At 44.4% G+C, this 23,165-nt stretch overlaps 1 protein-coding gene across 1 annotated transcript in view; it reads right to left on the reverse strand.

Annotated features, from left to right (window-relative positions):
* The window catches only part of FAM20A (FAM20A golgi associated secretory pathway pseudokinase), a 277,967-nt gene that overhangs the window by 63,830 nt on the left and 190,972 nt on the right, over positions 1 to 23,165 (reverse strand). The window contains exon 4 of the mRNA XM_069655076.1: positions 13,600 to 13,678. Coding sequence (XP_069511177.1) covers positions 13,600 to 13,678 — 79 coding nt within the window. The remainder of the gene's footprint in view (positions 1 to 13,599; positions 13,679 to 23,165) is intronic.

A 23,165-nucleotide genomic window follows, 5' to 3' on the forward strand; every position in this document is an offset into this window, starting at 1 on the left:
CTGAAAAGCTTTGTGTTCACCCTGACGCCTGCCCCATAGTACCCCTGATTAGGCCCCATGCAATACCTTGCTTTTGCCCGAAGAAATGCTATGGCTTTTATTTTAACCCATTCTTCTTTCATAAGTACCTTGTTTGTACTGTATTGCCTTGTTTTTGGCTTGCACCCCCTCTGTTAGTTTACCCATGCCCCCTGCAGAAGTGATTTGTATCCCCAAATACCTACTTACCCCTACACTGCCTTCCGGTTCTCCAATGCCACCTGCATACGTGTCTGCTTTCTTTTTATTCAATATATCTGTATTGACATTTTATTTTCACTTTGGAGAACAAACAGTAGAGAACAGTGTGCTTACTGCAATTTCATGTCAGGTGAATCCCTTTCCCTGCCTGGACCTCTCCTCATCCCTCTAAATACAAATTGGGTTAGAGGTTCCAAGTCGACGCAGTGGAATTGTCCCTGAACATGTGCAATCATCATTTTCATATGGAGCTGTGCTCGCTTTTGAGCAATCCAAACTGTCCCAGGCCCCGGGCCGCATGAAATGCGGGACGATGGAGGGCCTGGGAGTTTTGGTGCGGGGTGGGGGAAATGGCGCGAAAGCGTAGGGAGGGGCGTCCGAACGGCGCCACAAGCAACAAAAGCCCAGGAAAGAGCAGGAAGCAGCACCTGGGGAAGGTGCGAAATATAACAGCAAAGGGCCAGGGGGGAAACCCGGCCCCCAAGAAGGAACAAAAGGCCTGGGATGTATAAGTAAGCCAGGAAAAGGAGAGGCGGCACAAACCAGGTAAAGAGCTCACCTCTCTCGGGTAGACTCTTAATGCCTGGATAAGGGGAAGGAAAAATGTTTGCCACCCAACCCACCCAACAAGAATAACGGAAGAAGAAGGGAGCAGGCAGGAGCCGGAACGCCGAGTACTGTTTCAGTACACAGTCCAAAAAGAAGGAGCAGGCAGAAGTGGGAACGCTGAGTACTCTTTCGGTACACAGTCCAAAGCATGTCGTAGGCGGCATGTGCCCAGGAACGAAAGGCCCAGGGATAACAAGGACTCAGGAGGAGCCTTGGGCAACTTTGAGACTGGACACAAGGTGCCCAAAAGCATATGGGAGTGTATTGATTTTGTTGTTTTGTATTTTCTGTAGGAAAATAAAATGCCTACGGCCTACAACTTTTCCATAAACATAATTGGTCTGTGATTTATTATTTAGGTAGGGATCTGGTAAGAAGAGCAAAGTGAGCCCACACTACTCAGCCTATATACCGCCATCCATCTGCCGCCCTCGAGGACCCGAGGTAGGTGAGGCAGGTATGAGCTTTGTTACATTTGCCAACATGTTTTAGTCATCCTCACTCCCTTTTGTGTAAAAAGTCCCTTAAAAGATATGTTATCTTTTACATAGCACTATGGGCCTCATTACACGGTAGGCGGTAACCATGGCGCTATTAGCGCCATGGTTGCCGCCATTATTTTACTGTGTCCGCCTTGGTGGATGGCGGAATTACTGCCCTACTCCAAGGTGAGCGGGGGCGGTAATTCCCCATTCACCAAGGCACTTCCCCATTCCCATTTTTGTCCCCATAGGGCTCAATGGGGAAGGAGGTAATTGCGGTACTGCAAATTGCGGTACCGTAATTATCACCAAGGTCCCTTTGCGGGCCCGTTCCTTAACGGCTGGTAAAACCAGCCGTTAAGGTCAGGTCCCGCAAAGGGACCTCGTAGTAAGGTGGTAAGGGTTTACCGGTACCGGTGCCCTTACCGGTACCGGTAAACCCTTACCGCCAACCGTGTAATGAGGCCCTATATCTCAAAACCTCAGATACCACTGGATTGGTGTTGGAATGTGCGTCGGTTTCCAGAAGCTGTAACTGTCAGGCTCGCCGGCAGTGCTGACTTGCTGATAGGACGATTGCCTCCATTGGCCCTTCTTTGATGGGCTTGCCAATGAGGCACCAGGCAGAGTCTTTTGGTATTTTCAGGCCCCGTAGCCTACCCAACTTCTGTAGGATAGTGTCAAGAGCATTCCAGCTTTCGACACCACCACCATGTATGGATAAGGTGGCCGGTTCCACTGTATCCTCTCCCACTAAGCCCTGCCTCACGCTTCGTAACGTGTTAGACTATACCATGTATTATTAATACCCAATTGTATATGCTTTTTCTCTGCCTTGGAGCCAGATCAATGCTTTGCGAGCCCTAATCTACATGTGCCCTCAGGTCTTGCCGTGTAGTCGAACCCTTACGTCATTATGCAAGGTGTGATGTAGCTGACGGATTTGTTCTCTAGGGTGGCGCGGCTAACTATATATGTATAATTTTAAAAGTCGTCCATTTATGCCGAGGCATGAAAAAGGCAGTCTTTTAAACAGGGTAAGTATTCGAGAGACTCCTTCTCCCATGGGTTTAGTAAATTATCCAGTGATGGCGGTGTAAATATTACACACACTCTTCTACAGTTAAACTAAAGTGTTCCTTGCAAAGAGGCCCACACATATATAATGGCCTGCATATTCCAGACCTTAATTGTTTTATTTTCTGGTTGGCAGCTGCTATAACCCAGTGGTCTTAACATTTCTGGGTAACCAAATCATGTACCTAAATTTACAACTTGTCAGGTCATCTTTTAGTCAATGCTGGATTGAGTGGGTGTTTTGGGACATGTCGTTCCACCCTCGAATTGTATTCTGCATATATTTGTCTCGCCAAATGAAGGACATACTATCACAATATTGGGAGTTCTTTTGCCTTATCTGGGAGCACAATGAAGGTTTCTAAATCAAGTATAATAGCCAGTGTAAAAACATAACTGGACAACGAGATTTCCAAATTCTACGATGACCACTGTACCCGCTGAACGGCACTGGGTAATTTACCGCATAAAATCCTGCAAATGAGTTGGTGATAAAAACACCTGAATATTTCATGCTTTCATCCACCCACTGAAATTGGGTGGATATATTAAGGGTGGTGGGAGATTCCTGCTGGAGCATCAGGTGGAGCATCAGGTTGAGCACCTCTGTATTGTTCAAGCTCAGAAGCCTTTCAATGGCCTTCCACCATGGATCTGATTTTTGGGGCAGGGGTGGATGGTTTGGATAATGTAAGCAATAAATCATCTGCAATTTGGGATGCCGTGTGACTCTCCTATCATAGCCAATGCCGCTTATAACTTCTCCCGACCTGGTCTGCCCATCTGGGGGCTTCGCCACCGCTGTGAACAACAGCAGCATTAGCAGACCCCCCCTAGCTGGGGTTCCACTGATCAGCCACAAAGAGGCATAAAAGTAACCATTCCCCCCGGTATATGCTATGAATTTGGTCAAGGGACCTTTATCAATTTTAAATCACTGTTTCACATTCCAAGCTTGTGACATATTGTCTCAAACACGTCTGCTTGTTGCGGGTGAATGCCTGCTCTACATCTAGTGACATTAAGAGAGGCAGGGGTTTGGTTTTATGTGCCACGTTTATCCATAGTCCAGTTTATAGTCCAACTAACATTATCCAAGGCTGTCCCCTACGCTGAGAAAACCTGATTGTTCCCCCCTCCCCCAATGACTGCTGGTATATCTGTTTGCCCCAATTATTGTATATAGTTGTGCATCCCTGTTAATCAGTGCTGCAGATCTCTGTAAGGTGCCCACCGTCAGATCCCTGGCAGGTTTCGGAATGATGCTGATCATGGGTTAACCCACCGTCTATGACGCTACAGCTGCATCGTTTGAGATGAAAATGCTCAGCTGGGATACCCAGGAGATGCCTGTGGAGTATCTTATAAAAAAGCAGGATAAACCACCCGGTCCCAATGATTCACTGGATTTAAGAGATTTAATTGTAACTTCAGATGTTTTAACTGTCAAGGTATTGGCTTCGTCAATGTTTTACTTTCAAAAGTTGTCAATACAGTGGACCTGCCATTGGCTGGAAACCCCTGGACTCCACATACAGCCATTTGGAGAAGTCCATAGAGAGATGTGCTTCCCGTGTCTCTCAGTGTTTGCTTCTACCTGACCACTGATCCATGTTATATAATTCAGGCCAAAAAGGATGACATCTGTTCCTCAAAGCAGATTAACTTCACTCTTTGCAAAAGGTCTTCTGCATTGTTTTGCCAGAATTGTATTGAAGTGGTTTCTCACATTTAGTAAATTGCGAGGCTTCATCTTGAATCCCTTGTTCTGTGCTCTTTGTCTCAGTCCTTAATCTCTTTGGATAGCCTATAGTCTTCTTTAGTCCATAATCTTTTAAGGGTAGAAGGGTTCTCTGTGGAGAACCCGTGTAATGTTGCCCTTAGGGCATCGCACCTGGTACAGAGCTCGGTGTCTTTAGTGTTTTGAATAAGAGGAAGGCCGCACTGTCTCCCTCTAACTACTTAAGGGTCACTGGGCCCATAGAAATGGAGATGGGGTTAGATTCCAGGTTGGGGGACAGATCTATGAGCTCTATCTTGCAATAGAAAGGGGCCTGCTGACAAAGCAGTATAGGACGTATAGATCTATGCATGAATAAGTCTCATAAACATGGGAGAAATATGAGTAAACCCGTCTCCCTGGTGATCTCTCCACCATGTGTCATGGCGATTCCTGTCTCGAAAATCCCTCAACTTCCCTTTGGAAGCTTGGTTATATCTATTTTTATTTTATTTTTAATTGTGCATTTATAGCAGCACACAAAACCCTCAGGCATCTAGGTGCTAGTTACGATTGATATGAAGTTACAGGTAGAATACATGTGCAGCACAAGCCTAGAGGTCATAAACAAGTAAGTTGTGGGTACCGTACAAAAGTGTCAGGAGGCTAAAAAGGTCGCATTAAGGTGCGTTAAAGTCAAAATCAGGTAGCTATTTTGGTAGTAGCATGTTACAATACCAGCGCACGGCTAAAAAGGTCGCATTCTGGAGGGTTAAAGTCAGAATCGAGTAGCTATTTTAGTAGCGCGCACGATTAGAAGTTGTAGTGGCAGAGATGCAGTCATACTGTGTAGCAGAGCATGCGTAGAGAGGAATCATCGTTCTTATTACGTTTTCGGATGACAATTACTCTAGAGGGGGAAAGCAGTGTTGTGATGAAGCATCGTGCGGGGTTCTTAGGCATGTTGGAGGGAGGAAAAGACTTCAGGGTCCGGTACAGGTCTATTGGTGCGGCCGCAGTCAACGACTTGCACAGGCAGGCAAAGACAGGTTCGGATAATGTCACCTCTGGCAAAAGAAAAAGGTTTGTGGAGGAAGTCCCTAAACAATGTGTTCTGTCCCTTGTGTAGTGCATATAAGAATAATAACTTAACTTCCTGGCCTAGTGCAAGTCTCCTGAAACAGCAAATGGCCCCCTTTTCTGTCTGCCTCAGTGGGAAATGTCTGGTGTGGAACCGGCTAGTGTCTGCCTTTAGGAGATGTCTCTCCTGCCTAAATAGTAGATGCGCCTTCTGCTCCTTTATCCTTTGCCAAAGGTCACCCCTTCTTATTCTGCGAGTTTAGGTCACTCACATAAAAGATGAGCATCTTCATCATGTCGTGGTCTGAAACTAGTGTCTGAGGACACAGTGAAAGGATGAAGTGTTGCATCTATGTTAAGTTGGCCTGGCAGCCTTCCTCTATGCTGCTGGACTTCGTCTATCTGTCCCTATTTCTATTTGTATGTATACGCATATAGCAGCATTAAACAAGCCCTCAGGCATCAGGGCGCTAAAACAAAACCAAACACCACGGAAGCCGTAGCATCATTTATGAGCCAGAATGTATGAGATGAACAAGTATCTCTTTAGGGATTTATTGAACGGTTCTAATGACTCACAATTTTTTAAGTTGGGAGGCAGGGCATTCCATAGGTCCGGTGTTAGGAAAGATGTCATAATTGTATGTAATATTCCCTCCATGTGTCAACCCACAAACATTTTGCTGCTGTTTAGACACCATTGACTGACTTTGCCAGAGAAGCACAGCCTTCAGCTGCACTCCTCTGGGCTTTCGTTCACTTCTTATGGGGAAACTGAAATGCCCTTAAGACAGTCAGTACTGGGAGATTTTGTTTCCCTTAGTCCTATCCTCATGTTGCAACTTCTGTGCAACATGTCAGAAGTGTGCAATGTATCTTACCATACAGCACCCTTGGGTCTATAGTCATTTCCAAAGGCCCTAGATGCTCTCGCTGGACTTTTAATGAACTGTGCAGATGTGCCATGGACAGGACAGGTGGCAGCTATCTTTTTTCGCATTCTTTTTAACCCTTTCCTGCCATGTTAACCCTGTTTGGCACAAATAGGTGGCCTGGCTCCAAAATGGCTATGCCACGAGGTTCTTTGTCCTGTCCTTTGGCCATCTTGCCCCTTCACCTTCCCCAGGCCGAGTCGACCCGGGTCAGTCCTTATTTGGTCATGCACTTTCCCACGAATCCCAATGCTTTTGTGGGCTTCTGCATGCCTTGTGTGTGTGCCTCCAGGATGTGGGCTGGAACGTCTGGTTCCAATACACATACTGGGTGCCAGAGTGTCTGGAGTGCCATGAAAGCCTGGGGCCACCGTGGTCCGTGATTGGTCCAGGTATGGAGTGTGTATTTGTGAGCAGATCTCCCATTAGTTCTTCCCTGTTTTGGCGCGAAGGGAACTTTGGATAAGAGGAGGCAGAAAACACCACTACCATGTCGATCTCCTGAGTTCTCACTGAACAAACGATAGGATCCAATTATCCTGCAACATGAAGCCGAGTCGAGGAACTGCTGGTGACCCGCTGGAAGGTTTGGTACCCTGTGGGACCCCTCTGGATCTGGTCGTCCTACAAGGTCTGTGAAGATGCTTCGACCCATTGGAATAGTGGGACCAACTATTCTCGGCACCTTCATCAAACTTTGCAAGTAAGCTTTCTCGGAAGTGTCCCTGAGCCAACCAGTGGACTGACCAGCTTACCCAGTTGCTTTGCTCTGTCACCGCCGCAGTTTCCAGAAGGCCCTCGAAACTTGGTATACTGCTAGCTCTGTGTCCCCGGCACCCTCACACCGAAACCTGTATACTTGGCATTCCCAGGTCTGAAGTGAGACAAGTGCGCCAGGACCGGAGTAAACGCGGTTACCGTGTTGCCCTGCCGTGGCAATGTCCTTTGCAAGTCTGCTGCATTTGTGACCCATTTACCCCTGAAGCCTGCTGCAGTGAAACTGGGTCGATTCATCCACCTGGAGCGGAAAAATTGCCACTGTTCCATTTGGGAATCATCGCTGTAGGTGCCGAGGCGTCCTTTTTGCCGCATTCGAACCTGCAAGCGAAGTGGACTGACCTGCCGAAGCTTGGGTCCGCTTGTGTCGGGGACCGATGAGTACTCAATACCACAACCGGTGGCCCCTAGTGCAAGGGCCCATTTTTATGCACAAGTGGCCCCTGGGGGCCACTCTCCTTTCCACTGCTATTGCGAAATAGTGACTCCATCCCGAACTCTTGAACTGCCTCTGCCTTCAAGTGGAGGTCCTTCTTGAATAGTGGGAACTTGTTCTGGATTGCCTCATCCACCTACCCGAGCTGCTAGAGACCTCAGAAGAGACCCTATTGTGCCCATTGGCACAACCGCTTGCACTTGCATTGCATGTACTATTGAGCACAAGGCTCTTCTCTTCTTAGGGCTTGGACTGCCTCTTAGTTGGGTGTATTCTCGATGTTGAACTGGGCCTAAAGACTATCTGCACTGCCTGTTTCCTTCCCCTCTAGGTTGTCGACATATTTTGTGTATTTAACCCTTTAGACCCCCATTATCTTGTATATACATTGTATTGATAGTAATGTGTTGGCTTACTTAGTGTTACTGTGATTCTTTTGCTATGGTCAATGTTACAAAGGCCTTGTAATAAATGTGTCTATATTTTTAATATAACACCTGTCTGGAGCAATTTGTAAGTGTACTTGCTCTGTGTGCTCATTGAGGTCCTTCAGTCACCCTCACCCTTCCTGAGACTTAGTCTTGACCGCTTGTCATAGCTACCCTGACTGGTCTGGCTTGTCCAGAGGTTACTCTGTTCCAAGAAACTAGGCTGGCCTTCTGAATCTTTGCCCACCAGGTCAGAGTTCAGAAATCCATCTTAACATTTGGGACTCTAACATGGAAGGCCTGTTGGCTAGTCACAGCTAAAATTACTCTTGGCACCTTCAATAGGTGCAAGCTACTAGATCTCAACACTCTCCTGTTAGATGTCCAGTCAGGTTTTTCTGCCAGATACTCCGGCCCTTTCTCATAAGTACATTTATTGACAATGTGAGAGAACGATAAGTTACTTTTGTCTTTACTGTTAACCAATGTAGCATTTTCCTGGCTTGGTTTACATGATCACTCCGCGCCAAACTTGTTACTGCTCTGGCTGAATTATTTTGAATTACTTGGAGTTTACTCCCTTCCCCTTTGCCAGTTTCCAGCAATAATGTGCCACAATAGTCCAGCTAGATGCCCGCTACAGCCCTTGCAATACTGTCCCAATTCTGATCGGATAGAAATGGGCGGATTTGACCCAAGAGCCTAATGTAATAGGCTGAGGTAGAACTAACATAATTCATTGGCACCTCCATACTCATTGTTCTATCAAAATTTACATTCTGACATGTTTGCCTCCAATATGTTCAATTTATGATTTTTTTGTCACTCTGGCATACTCTTCTCTATTTTACGTAGATTTAGAATTTAGCCACTTATAGTAGACTTTTCGTTCATAATTTATGGATCTCAGGTGATTACCATGATTTTGATGTCTTAACATATTACAAGATTCTAAGCAAGCACTATTATTCATTATTGTAGCTAAAGTACTTGTGCTAAGGCATCTACAGACTCTCAATTGTCCATTTGGTTTGTTAGTGTAGCAAGATATGGGTTCAGCACATCCATTGATAATTTACGCATATTCCGGGTAGACAATCGTAGTCCTCTCCGGCTTTCATTTCTCAATCCTTATGGGCAACTTTAGATCAAATCCAATAATACATGGGCATATCTCTCCTTCTGATACATGTCCATTCATTGAATTTCATTATGATATCACCTGGCCTTGCCGCCAAAGGAGGGCGGGGGGCACACAGTGAATCCTGTCTGTCACCTTTGTGTGTATTTCTAGAACAATGTTATGCAACATCTGCTGTAATCAAGTGTTTATTTCAGAGCTTTTGGTACCCTTTGAATTTTCAAAATCCTCCAACCAACTTGCGAGCCCATTTGGTTTCCCCCAAATCAGATTATGCTTATTCCAGTTCTTCTTCTAAGTCCTTTTTGTTTTCGTGGCCACCGAGGTTTGCCCCTTAACATCCCACTAATCCGAAAGCTTTGCACAATTTTGCTACAGAGGCCTGGAGATCTTGTCCCCTGAGCCACTTATCTTTGACCCACCTCATCATATTTGAGCTGCTCACTGACTGCCCAGGAGGTATGCCATGCCCGTGCCTGTTACACCTTGGGAGCTACCCCCTATGTAGGCTGGCTTGTCACCCGAGGGCTGCAGTTCCTTCCAGCCTCTGCTCTCTCACTGCACACAGTGCACAGTATCCTTACCTATTTGAAACTATACATGCAATATCTCTGGTACTTTCTCTGGACTCACTCAGCACTTCAGTGCTGTCCCTGCTCAACATGTATTTAAAGGCTCCCAGAGGATCTGACCTCACTAGTCCAGGCATATCTAACATTTCATCTCCCAGATATTACTCCTATGATCCCTCAACACTATCATTGATGGCGGAGTCTCATGATAGCTGCAGGCCAAAACATTTGGATGGTGATAGGTTGACTTACCCTCCACTACACCCTAGTGAGGTCCTGACATTTCTTGACAACACCCCCCCACAATCCCTAAATCTGTGCCTGCGGCGCAGTACCTCATATAGTGCCCGCTGGCACTCGATTTCTCTGACAGGTTGCTGTTCCCTTCTCTGTGTCTGTGGTCCCCTGTGTGGTCTCAGTGGCATAGAGACTACCTGGTGATCTGAATCAAACCTCAAATATAGGCACTCAATCTCCACCCACCCTTTTGTGGTTAGGAGAGTATTTCACTCATTTATGTGGATGGTGGCCATGGCCTGAACTATGGTTCCGAAGTCTTTGGTTGGAAATACGCGTTTTAGCCTCCGAAGGAGGGTTAGCCGGCACCAGAAAGTTTGAGCCTTTTTGTTGATATTTTGACAGAAGGAATGCTGTCTATAGTGAACTTGAGTAGTTTGGCTACTGAGGCCAGGTGAGGTGTGTTGTCAATTGACCCCCCTTTGCATTGTATCCTGGTTACATGGATATATTCTGTGCATCCAGCCCATGATCGAGACGAGGCACTTCCCGAGGTTTAGATGCCCTGGGTGCCACTGACCTTTAGCTACCATTGCATATCATCCACGCATTGTTGGAGTGCGATGTCATGGTTGCTGTGACGTGATCCCAATGGCTCAATCTTTAGATTCTAGCTGGCATGGGAGAGCATTGGGCCTTGTGGGGCTCTGTAGGGGACCAGGAAGTGGTCTGACCTGAAGCTAACCATCTGGATGGCGTGCTACGTTCAAGAGGTAAGATGATAACCAGTTGAGTACTAATGTGCCAGAGAAACCCATTCTGTTTGCTAGCAGGCTGGTCAGTGTGAGGTGTTCGGCTGTGTTGAACATAGCTTGGAGGTTGCAGAGGGCCAGAAGGCACAAGGCGCCTTTGTCCATGATTTGAAGAACGTTATCTATGTCCTAGATGTTGGCTGTTTCAATGCTGCCTGTTATGTCAGAACATTTCCTGGGAGACCAAAACCTTCTCTGGCTGCATTCGTGGTGCTACACCGGTTCCCTTTTATCAGTCGCCTCTATCTGTAGGTGTTTGTGCTCTCCAGGTGATTTTTCATGCTGGGGTGACTATAGAGCTGGTATTGGGCCGCTATTTTAGACTACTTCTAGCCAGGCCCGTGCCTTGTTTTCCCTCAATATCTCCTCTGTAATTGTCTTATATTTTTCCAAAGTCTCCTCTTTATTCCCTATTGCCTCAGCGGTGGCTGCCTTATTCCTGCCCCGATGCATCCTGTGTAGGTACATTATTTCCTCTCCAATGCACAGTAGCATATACAGGCTGTGGCCTGAGGGGGCAAAGCATGCCCTCATTTCCCTAAGCACCAACCTGTGAGATTGCATGCAGGGCAAGGTATGATAATGGAGTGGGAAGCTGCTTTTGTCCTGCATTAACTGCAATGCTGCCAAATACTGCTCAGAGTGTGCTGATAAGTGAGCACGTTTAAAAGGGCCAGGTACCATTTCAAAGGGACCAGAAGACATCACAGGAGGGAAATAAAGCCCCAGGGTCTTATCTGCTTCAGTGGTCTGTCTGCAACTCGCTGTATAACATACCATAAAATAAAATACTTTCGCCAGCTTATTTCAGTACCGTCTGTTTAAGCAAATGGAAATGTTGGCAAGTATTCCCCTTCTCTTTCTACAGGAGGTTGGATTTCATTCCACAATGTACAAGTGCACGCGGGATCTGCAGCTCAGAAATAACTGAAATCCCCAGCTCAAACCCAAACAGGCGGATTGGACTCGGCATACGTTGACACTTTCAATTTCGGGTTCACAATTGTTATGAACATTATGTACTTGTGCACACCCCCATCCATATATTGTACTGTGATCATTGGTAGTAATGTTTACTTGATGACTTGCAGAATTCTCGCAAGCAATGTTTTGCTCGGTGACCTGTACCGTGCTCCATTTCTCCAGAGCAAGGTGTGCACTTTGAAAATATATAATGATAATAACAATTATGCATGATGCCAATATACCAGAACGTATTCAACAATGACTGCAAGCAGGTCACTATCGCACAGGCTCTTCTGGGTTGTGCATAAATCTTAAAGAAGTACACCCATATGAAGGGTAGTTTGCAGAGGTCTCAAGTTGTACCATGTCTTGTCTGAGGTAATAAACCAAACCTGTATTTCAGGTCAACATCAAATTGCATTCTGGCGCATATTTTCATTTCATTCACTGAATTAAGGAAAATGACCGCTATCACTTAGTTTGCCCCATACCAATGCCACAATACCATCTATGTCTGCATCTCTTTTGCCTGTATACACTTTCCTATATTTTTTTTTCTACGTTTGACCATGTGCCTCCCTGGACCTGCTATCCTTATTCCCTGTGTGTATAATCTGTATTTATATGTATATAATTGTACAGCAATGTAACCAAAGCTGAACATTTTCTTGTTGCTTTCTGCGTCCTAATATCCTCGGGTCTGGTGCGCATTATAAATAATAAAACAAACAAACAAATACAGCCCTGCATTAACAAATTAAAATTGCAGGCCTTACAGAACATGATTTGATGGCACGGTTTCTGCATTTTTTAAGAAACAGAAGTATGCACAAAGTAGTGATGTTAGGTGAGAAAAGTGTATTGTGATTTTTCTGCTTTACTACCGTAAAGAGACACAAGGAAGGTCATATTCAAAACTTACTTTGCATGCAATGTACTGTTATATCGCAGAAGAGAAAAAATGCATATCCTTGAATTCTGCCAGGGCCAACACTTTTTTAAATGTTTTCTCATTTGATAACATGAGTACCATTTATTTATGCAATATAAACATGTTTTATCTAAAATCTTGTGAAGCTACTAGTTCCCACTGTGAGCCATGAGGTGCACTTATTACCAGTGAAATGTCTTTCTAGTAAGTGTGAATGTTTGAGTGAACCACACTGAAATGGTTGCTTGTGGTCTCTGAGTCCACACACACACACACACAACAGTTAACAATCAAATATTCAAAGACAACTGACTCACAAATTAATTCACCCTTCTTATTAAACTGCCTGGTTTATTTCTATAATGGGTTGAGAACACTGTTTCTGCATATTTATAAGAAACAGAAATGTGCACTAACTAATGATGTTAGGTGAGAAAAGTGCATTGGGCCTGATTACGGATTTGGTGACAACTATTTTGGAAATCTGATGAATTTCGGCCAAACTCGATTACCGTTTACCGCCACTTGATCCCTTTTGTTAGACTGCCTAGTATAATGTGAGCTTGCCAGAAATATGCAACGTTTTTTTGTTTTTGTAGCACAATACATTTTTCATTGCAGCACACACAAACTGCATGTCCTTGTCAAATAGTGACTATAAGCACGTGCCTTGCCCACACAAGTTCTTTTGTTGTATATCTTGTGAATACAGGAATGAAACTCGAGCATTTTTTTTCAGCTCACATTACTTAGTGTTCTAGTGCAATGGACGAGGGCCTTTGTTTCCTTTAATTAGCTAATAATATGCAGTATCCAAGAACACGTATTACGGGAGCATGATAAACAAAACACCCCCAATAAATTGTATAGATCCGATGTAAATAATGTGCATGGCAACTCTGCTGAGAAATCCTGGCTACATCACAACTAATGCCACACGTGTGCCTTGACTCCCATTCATAAACCCCTCGTACGATGCCCGCCCTGGCTTATTTCGAGGTGCTATTTATCACCTCGAGATTTTGCGATTCGTGTACACACCCAATAGCCAGGCTGCTGTAATCAAAAAGCACTTGCGCACAGCCTGAGCTTGTGCTAACCACCCCCCTTGTCCTGTTTGTCGAACGCAGGGCAATGAGAGCACTCCCCTGGCACTTACCTCATTGGCTTGAACATTGCTTTGCCAAAGTCTTGGAACCTCAGAACGAGCTTCAGGTGGACCCCACTAGGCTTCACGACTTCGGGGAGGGGGGGGGGAGAAAAGAGAAGATCATTGTTGTACACGCTCCATGAGAATTGCACCCATTCATTGGTTTGAGAGGCCTGTTTGCCTTAGGAAGCAATACATTTCAATACAGTATGACATTTGCTGGGGGATATTGTGGAGACTGTCGCCTGTCCAAACAAGTCTGTCCAATGACAACAACAGACTCCAGAAATAGGCCCATAGAGAAGGCACATTCTCAAACATGAACACCAAAGAAAGAAGCCCTTTTTACATTTTGATCTCTTTGATTTCATCTTGAAGAAAAACTGAAGACCTACCAACCAACTTGATCACTGTGCTCTACTGCTAAATTGCCATTGCTTGTGCCCCGCCCCGTTGCATCACTAGGGGACATAGACTTTTTGCACTGTACGTTCCCAGATTATGGAATGCCCTCCCATGGGAGTTAAGGAATAAGAAAACGCTGCTACAGTTTTGGAAATCCCTGAACACCCATCATTTTAAATAGACTTTACAAATACAGGTGGTTGGACTGTCGGTTCTGGTCACATGTTTGGAGTACTAAAATGAAAGTTAATTCTGTTCTGTTTGCGTGAAAGAAGTCATTCATTCATTCATACATGCATTTGTATTAGAAATGTGCGAGCCACATTATTCTCAAAGGTGACCTGCGCATTTCAGAAGGCCAGAACGGCAGCACGAAAGGCGTGCTTGCCAGCCCGCTTGCAGACATCAATGTGTTGCAGCCACCCATCACCCACCTGGGTACTGGGAGCGCATTTGACATCCAGAGGCCCAGAAGGGGCGTCTCACTGTGAAATGGTAAAGAAAGAAGAAAACATTTCCATCCCGGGTTGATACCGCTGCTGCTCCACTTTCCAAAAAATGTGTGACACGGCCTGGGCGTCCCTGTCGTGCAATGCGCATCCCCTGTGCCTCCTCCAAAGCACCACCTGTTTGTGGATCCAGAATGCGCTTTAAAATGGGCAGACATGCCCCCTCATGTTCCAATGAGCGAGGAGGTGATCAGGGCTTTTGAATGTAATTTCCGATTATGGCACATCCTTTACTGGAACAAACGGTGAGATAAGCTGGCATGCCTCACCACTGGCACCAAAGAAGGTTTGGGAAACGCAGCCCATAGTGCTGCATCACGGGACACTATTTTGGAGTACATGTTTCAGAGCAGTATCCTTGACTCTCAGCATCTCAGGCCTAGTGCACTGGGCAGGTGTGTGCAGTGCAGAGGGTATGCCCCTTTCTCAGGGTTTGCCTGCAGCAGCATGCCATTCTGCTTAACTGTCGGGGCACCTCCTTCACCACCAAAGACAGGCCCATCGGGTGGACCTCTTCCTTCATTCTGGACAGGGTCCACTTCATACCTGGCCCATTCTTTTCTCAGCCTACTATGTCAAACTGTGGGGTCACCCCTTGGCTCTTAAACACTTGCCTCTCAACACTAGGGGCTCTCATCTCACACTTCTCCTGCACCTTTCAACTCTATACCAAAGATAACAAATTGCCTCTAGGCAGAGACGTTGCTAGGGGGGTCTCTCAGGGTCTACAACTAAAAAGATTAGCTAGCCCCGAGTCCCAACAGTCCCCACATTAGCGTAGCCCCGGATCTTTTCCAGACGTAGCAACACCCCTGCCTCTAGGCTTGTAGGTGACCCTTCTCTGTGGCCCCTAGCCTGATTACCGCCTGCCTCTCATGTCCCAGCGTTGATGTTTCATAACAATTTGTGTCTTGATGCAGCCAAGACTGAAATCACTACTACTTCCTAACCTTTTCCCTGGCCTGCTTGTATGAGCACACCACCTACTGTGGTTCCTCTGGCTAAGAATCTAGGCGTCATCGTCACTATCTCACTCTCCTTCACTCCTCAGATCAAAGAGCTACCTAAAAAATCTAATGTCCATCTGCACCTTCCCTTTCCCTAATATCCCTCACAAGGTGGAAGTGACAAGGGTTCTGTGCCTCTCATGGGTAGACTATTGAAATATCCTTTATCTCAGCCTCCTCAAATCCGTACTCTACCAACTGCAGGTTGTACAAAAACAAGGTGGCCAGACTTATACATATATAGAAGCAGTGATCACATTACTCCCTCCTTGAAACCCTTGTGCTGGTTACGAATTGAAGCCAAGCTCTCCTTTAAAGCTCTCTGAATTGGGACAGGGTCATTATCGTGTGGGGGCAGTGATTTTGCAGTCCCCATTTCTGCTCCAAAAAAAGAAAGAGGGGATGGGGCAACCGGCGTGTACCCAATAAAAGGACTCCCTTTCCCCTGTTAATATAAATGGCAAAGGTCACAGAAGTGTCCCCTATGAAAGGACACGAGAAACCAAAGTTCTTAGGGTTCGGTCAGGTGAGGGGTAATGAGATGCCAGATCTGAGTAGGGGGACGTGAACCTGGAAGGAGAAAGGGCGTGTAAAAGAAATAGGGTGCTTGGGCTCATGTTCCTCAGAAAAGTGAAACCTGATCCTTCTAAATTGTCCAGCAGGGCTACTGTGGGATGGGACCTAGATACTTCCAACATAAGGTCCATTCAGGCCCTTAAAATCTGGTCCTTCCAAGTGCCTTGTTGTCCGCCTGTGTAGGAGGAAAACATTCGATAGCAAGGTGCTGCTTATAGAAAACCCACCCGTGTTTCCTCAGGGATGGATAGGGCCAACTTCACGGAATTCCTTGACTCGTCTGCCTACTCCACCCACTCCTTTCCATGCTGCATGGGTATGCCCTGTGACTTTCAAGTGGATACTTGGGAGTTTGGCTTAGTCCTACGCCATAGGCTTGCTTGGCTTCAATCATGTGCCGAGCACTGGCTGCTGTGTACTTTATGTTCTGTGACTTGCCTTTCTTTACCCCTTACTGTGGTGCTCTGTTGTGACTGTGGATCTTGCCCATGCCCCTTCAGTCTTCTATAATTGTTATGTATGCCGGTGCCAGTGTGTCCTCTTTTTAGGGCAATCACATGGTTATATGTTCTGGGATTTACCATCCTTTGATTTTCCCCGTTTTCCCTCCCTCAGCTCTCTCCCACCACTCTCCTACTTGTGGAACCACAAAGTGACTGAATTTCACTGATGCATGTTAAATTGCATGGTGTTCCCACAGAGAGGACTGGAACCATGGTACACGTCTCTGGCCCTCTCCATGGGATTTTAATCTTTTACTGGTTGCAGTGTAAAAAAGGGCACGGGAATCCAGGTGGTCCTGGGTTCCTTTGCATTGTGTTACACCCCGTGCAGTGAACAAGCAGTAATCCCAGCTGCCTTGTCTGTGCATGGCCGTCGGATTTAGAATGTGTCCCTAGGAATTCACCCTGATTTTGACAAGGGTGTAATACTAATAATGACTTCTATTGGTTATCAGGAAGCAATGTCAAAAAGGCCAGCAATGCTAGACATGCCACACCATAACCGATGGCTGCAGTTTAGGGGCTGGTCAGCAATTAGACTCCTGATGATGTTGAGAAAAACTTATGGGTTAATCAATGAGGAACATCAGATGGGAAGATCAACACTAAAGGAATCCTAGCCTGTGACGTAGAACAAATGAATAGATAACTGTAATCGAAGCTGGGACCACGCCATGCTGCAAGTCACAACACGATTCTCCCTGAATTCCAGCAAAGACTAGCCGGCTTTCACTCTTTAGAAGCCCCAAAAGCTGTGATCTGTCAATATGGATGATTGGTATAGGTGCAGAATAGCTGTTTGGAACAGACACAATGGGGTTCATTTTGTAATAGGCTGGATTTGTAATTGGAGGCTTTTACGCGGTTATTTTCCGCTCCAGGTCGTTTCACAGCTGGCCTGAGGCAGAGGAGGGCAGCAAAGCAGAGATGCTTATATTTCCTACTCAGTCTCTAGAGAGCATTCAGTTGCATGAGATTTCCAAGCAGGTGTTAAACCAAAGATTACATTGAAACTGGCCATTCTTTCACACCTGGTGTATAGCTGGTGGATTCCATTGGAAGCCATTGAAAAAAGGAAAAAAGCCTGCAAAGCCAATTTGCAGGCAGTGTTTTTTATTTCTCTCAAACCGGAACATAAAAGTAAAGAGCAAAAGGATTTTGCCTTCATTTACGCTTCACTGTTTTCCTCCACTTTGAGATTGTTGGAAATGACATGCAGGGGATCAGCAACATGTGTGTGCAGGTGTTGGTGGCACTGGCATGCTATCATTTTATTTCAAACTAATCGAACAGCCAGTGTCCATGGGCCAAAGTGTGTGAAGAAAGATATTTTCAGAGTATTAATAGGGTTGTGATGCGAGTTGCAGCTATAATTCCTAATGATTATTTTTGAAAGTCAATCTTATTCTGAATATATACAGTCACCAAAATCAACATATGTGATAACAGTAGCAGCTGCAATTTTAATTTTTTTTAAAAACGCTTTATTAAGTTTGTAATAAACAATAACTTCATATAAAGTAAACAATGTCTCACATTAATCAGTAATAACCAAAATTGCAGAACATCTTAGATATCATACATTGTACATTCCAACAAAATAACCATATCCTGTGAAACATAATAAACATATTGACATGTATACACAAAGCAACACAAAAGACAACACAAGCGGGAAGAGGGGAAAAAAACCCTCCCCCTCACCTCACCCCAACTACTCTCATAAATGCCATATCTATTAACCTATTATTACAATTCCATCCCCATATCAATCATAAAGAGCCACAAACAGTCCCCGTAACATCATGTAATCTTCTTCTTTATCTTTATTTTTCAATGAAACCTTATCATATTGTGATAAAACCTGCAACTCTGTTGACCACTCTTCAATATAAGGCTTTTTCCTCGTTTCCCAAATCCTGAGGATTAACTTAATTGCCACCATTATGGCCCTGTCTATCCAGCAAGAATGCTTTCTAGTACGCACGCATCTTTCTTTATGTGAGAGTAAAATTATGTTTGCTGCGGATCTTTGCAAGTGTATACCAAAGATTAAATCAATCCTATCAATTACATCTTTCCAAAACAATTGCACTCTCGGGCATTCCCATAGTAAATGTAAAAGAGTACCTCTACCAGTATCACAACACTAGCATAATTAATTTGATAGTAGCACCAATTTAAACATCTTAACTGGTGTCCAATGCAACCTTCCAATTACTTTCTGTCGAATCAAGTGCAAACCCATGTCTACTTCCAAGTACAAATTCACCTTCAGAACATCCCTCCAATCCACTTCAGAAATAACCCTATTAACATCATCCGACCAAGCTTCCTTCAATCCAGTCCATGCCAATTGATGTTTTTTTTTCTATAGGCATGAATTGCATGTAAATTCGTACACTGTATTCTTGTCCTTCTAATAATTTGCTAATCTCTGGTTTCTTCCCAACTGAGCCACCAGCCATATCCTTTCTCAGATTAATCATGGAAGCTAAAGCCAAATACCTATTCATTTCTCTCCGTCCTAAGTCATACTTGCACTGTAATTCCTCAAAACACAACAATCTATCACCATCCATCACATCATCCAGCCCCAGAATTTCCCTTTTTATCCAACTCAACCAGCTCAGACATTTATTATTAATTTGAAATGCTTCATTATGCCATATAGAAGCATTAGGGCTGGAGCCATAACCTTGTTCATTTTCTCTAAACCACAACCCTATCACCTGTCTGGTTGCCACCACTGGGATCAGTTTTAACCGTTTACTTGGTAATTTACCCATACTATAAATGTTTCCTAGATCATATGGTGCCACAAATTTCTCTTTCAATCCGCAACCAAATCGGTTCCTTGGTGTTCTTTTCTCTAAAGTAATATGAACCCTTTTTAAGTAAAAAGGCTCTGTAATATTTCATTAAATTTGGATACCCAAATACCCCTTCTTCAACACTTTGCATCAGTATGTACTTTGGAACACAAGGCTTTTTCCCAGGACCCCACAAAAAGGATTGAAAGAGTTTATCAATTTTTATTAATTGTTTTTTAAATATCAATAAAGGGATGGATTGAATAACATATAGGAGCTTAGGCAAGAGAACCATTTTAATCGCATTCATTTTCGCCCATAAATTCAATGTCAACCCCTCCCATCTCTTTATCAGTAATCATATCTTTAAGGTTACTTGATCCAAATTATATTGTAATATTTTATTCAATTGTCCAATATGTATTCCCAAATATGTGACACCCTCTGGTGACCACTTACAGTTCCATGAGTGCAAAATGTTACTATCACACATTCTAGACAATGGAGAAATCTCAGTTTTATCCCAATTTACCTTATGCCCTGATAATTCACCTACCTCCTTAAACATATCTTTTATTACATCCCCACATACTTTAGGATTCGACAACAAAAGCAGCATATCATCGGCTTATGATAACATTTTAACTTCAACCTTCCCAACCATAATTTCCTTTATCATTTCACATTGTCTCATGTACGCAGCAAGAGGCTTTAGTGCCAAATTAAACAAAAATGATGATAATGGACAGCCTTGTCGTGTGCCCTTCGACAACGGAAATGAATTCGAAATAACTCCATTAACCAATACTTGAGCCCTAACGTCAATGGTTATTCAAGAATGAATACATAATCACAAAAAACAACTCAAATGAAGCTCCTCATTAATTCCATTTGGAGTTAATGAGTCCATTTTATCGGATTAACTGGCATCACATGTGTTTATTTTAGTACCTGCATATACTCAGAACATGATTGATATTGTTCAGGTTTAACTTAATGATGAGATGATACACTGATTGACACATACACATTGTACTGCCGGATTAGAGAAGGTATCTAATTAGTACTGAATGCGAGTCCAATTGAGCCTTGATTCACACTATGCAAGTACATCACTCAGATAAATGTAAGTATGCAGAAATAGATCACAACCTTTACAAGCATATGGTAGTACTGTTATCTAGATGAGTAGGCTAAACCATTAGGGCGGTGAGTCATATTTAAGTTGTCGAACTCTCTTTAAAACTATAGTGATTATTTAGGAAATCTATTGACGCACTTCACTATTAATCTTGCAATTTTGCCTTTTTCTAATATGCAAGAATTGGCAACCTGATATTCAATGCCTAGATCTGATCTCCATATAGATTAAATTATTACGGCACTGCAGATTGAAGACAACACCATACTAAGATGGCTGTCGCGGAAATCTGCGTCTCGTGGTTACAATAGCAACAGCATTCTAAACATAACCACATTGATCTCTAGCGCACGTTCACGCTGCTTTCCTGCTCTCGACTGTAGTAACAAGGTAAGATTCTGACTGTAAAGAGCCCATAGGATGACACGTACTCCCATATAGACACTGTTCACTTATAGAACCATTTGGTATCATTACAGAGCGGCGCAGGCATACCCTCCATGTGTCCATCAACACTGTAAGCAGCACCAGCAGTAAATGTGCAAATGCACTAACACATAACTAATGCGGATGTTTAGAGGTTAGTTTGTTATAAACAAGCACTACTCTTTACTCTTAATTACCACACACGATTGAGGTGCTAATGAAACTGTATTACTTTTCTCTTCTCTTCCGTGATATTGACAATGCTATTGATAACACCAACACGTATGTATGTTTTATATTAACACACCACTCAATGTGATTTACGCGATTGATGCACTATGGTGTTATACATGACATTGGATGTATAATGTTGAACATATTGGCCCTCATTAGGACTCTGGCGGAGAACCATGGTGCTATTAGCACCATGGTCGATGCCAGAGTCCGCCATGGCGGAATGGAGAATTACCACCCCATTCCAAGGTTGGCGGGGCGGTAATTCCCCATGCCGCCATGGCCCTTGCCCATTCCCATTTTTGTCCCATAGGGCATAATGGGATTGGGGAAGGCGGTAAGTACGGTACCGCAAATTGCAGTACCCTACTTACCTCGAGAGTCCCTTTGCGGGACCCTACTTTAACGGCTGGTCTAGACCAGTCGTTAAGGTCGAGTCCCACAAAGGGACCTCGTAGTAAGGCGCTAAGGGGTTAACGGCGCTGCAGCCTTTTACAGCGCCATTAACCCCTTAGCGCTAGGGTCGTAATGACCCCCATTGAACAATATCTTGATTTTGAACTACCTATTACCATATGTGGGATACTAGTTGAACATTTGCAAATACGAATGGCTATACTGAATTTGGTGATAACGAACTAATGTTGTGACCCTAATTGTAACCAGACCTAACAGGCCCCGATGAAGGATAAATGTATCTGAAATGCATTGGCCTATTAAATATCCAGTTAGAGGCATCTGCACAAGCAGTGATTCTAAAATCATTTGATTTAAAGAATACATTTTGAATAAATTTAAAATCACATGGTTTGAACAAATTATTAAATTGAAACAAAAAGGATGTAAGTGAATACACACTACATAGCAGTGGTTACGGGAGTGCGGCCCACACCGCTGGCTTCACAGCCACGGTCCTTGTACAATCTAGGGTTTTATTGACATGGTCGATAATTTATAGAATATTTTCCCTCCCAGCTGTACATTTTCTATCACACTTTGTAGGTACGTAGCTTGGCAGCTGAGCAAGAACCTTAGTGTACACGGAAGGTGTTCTGTCTCAGATACGTTTATGTATGGTAATTAAAACTAGATACCATTGAGGGTTACAGCCTATTTTTATAATAATTTGTGCTCATTGTTCAAATTAAAAATAATGGCAATAAAAAGTTAATTCTGCATCATGGTGACGTCTAATACTAATTTCCTCAAGAAAGTGTTTAATTGTCTCCGCTGTATCACAATTTACAGTATTCCTTAGGACTATTCTGAAATTGGTGCTCCAGGGAGTCCATTGGGCCTGGATTTTGACTATTCTAAAAATGGTGCTCCCAGGGAGTCCCTTGGGCCAACATGAGGACTATCTGAAAATTATGCTCTGAGGGAGTCTGTTGGCCTGCATGGGGACTAACTGAAAATGGGACTCCCACTGAGACCATTGAGCCTGCATAGGGAATACCTGAAAATAGAGAACTGAGCTTTGGGAGCTTCTGGCGCATATTATTAGGTCCTGGCCCACAGCTAAGGTCACCCCCAATGTGCCCAGGGAGTGGGTAGGGGCAAAGTTCCCCTCAGCCTTGGACTGCTCCTTCTTCACCTCAGAGGTTGAGGGCCTTAGAAAGTGCAACTCTCCCAATGAATCCTTCTCAGGTAATTGTCCACTCCAGGGACTCAAGGACACGATGGGTGCTTGTTCTCAGGTTCCCAAGCACAATGGAGGCTGGAACACAAATGCATAGGTCCTTCACCAAAGTGAGGCCCTGGGTACTGCTGTGGATGGCAGAGAGGCAGGCATTTCCAGCAGCGGTTCACCCCCACAGGTCCTTGGGGATGGTTGGGGGACAGAGCTTCCCTCTGTCTTGGGCACTCAGTCTTCGCCTCACTGGCAGTGGGACTTGGAAAGATCAGCTCTCTGAAGAGAGGTCCGATGAAATCTTCTTGAAAGGTTGGAATCCAAAAGATGA

The sequence above is a fragment of the Ambystoma mexicanum genome, chromosome 3q (genome assembly GCF_040938575.1).
Source record: "Ambystoma mexicanum isolate Mex_15411 chromosome 3q, UKY_AmexF1_1, whole genome shotgun sequence".
Lineage (NCBI taxonomy): Eukaryota > Metazoa > Chordata > Amphibia > Caudata > Ambystomatidae > Ambystoma > Ambystoma mexicanum.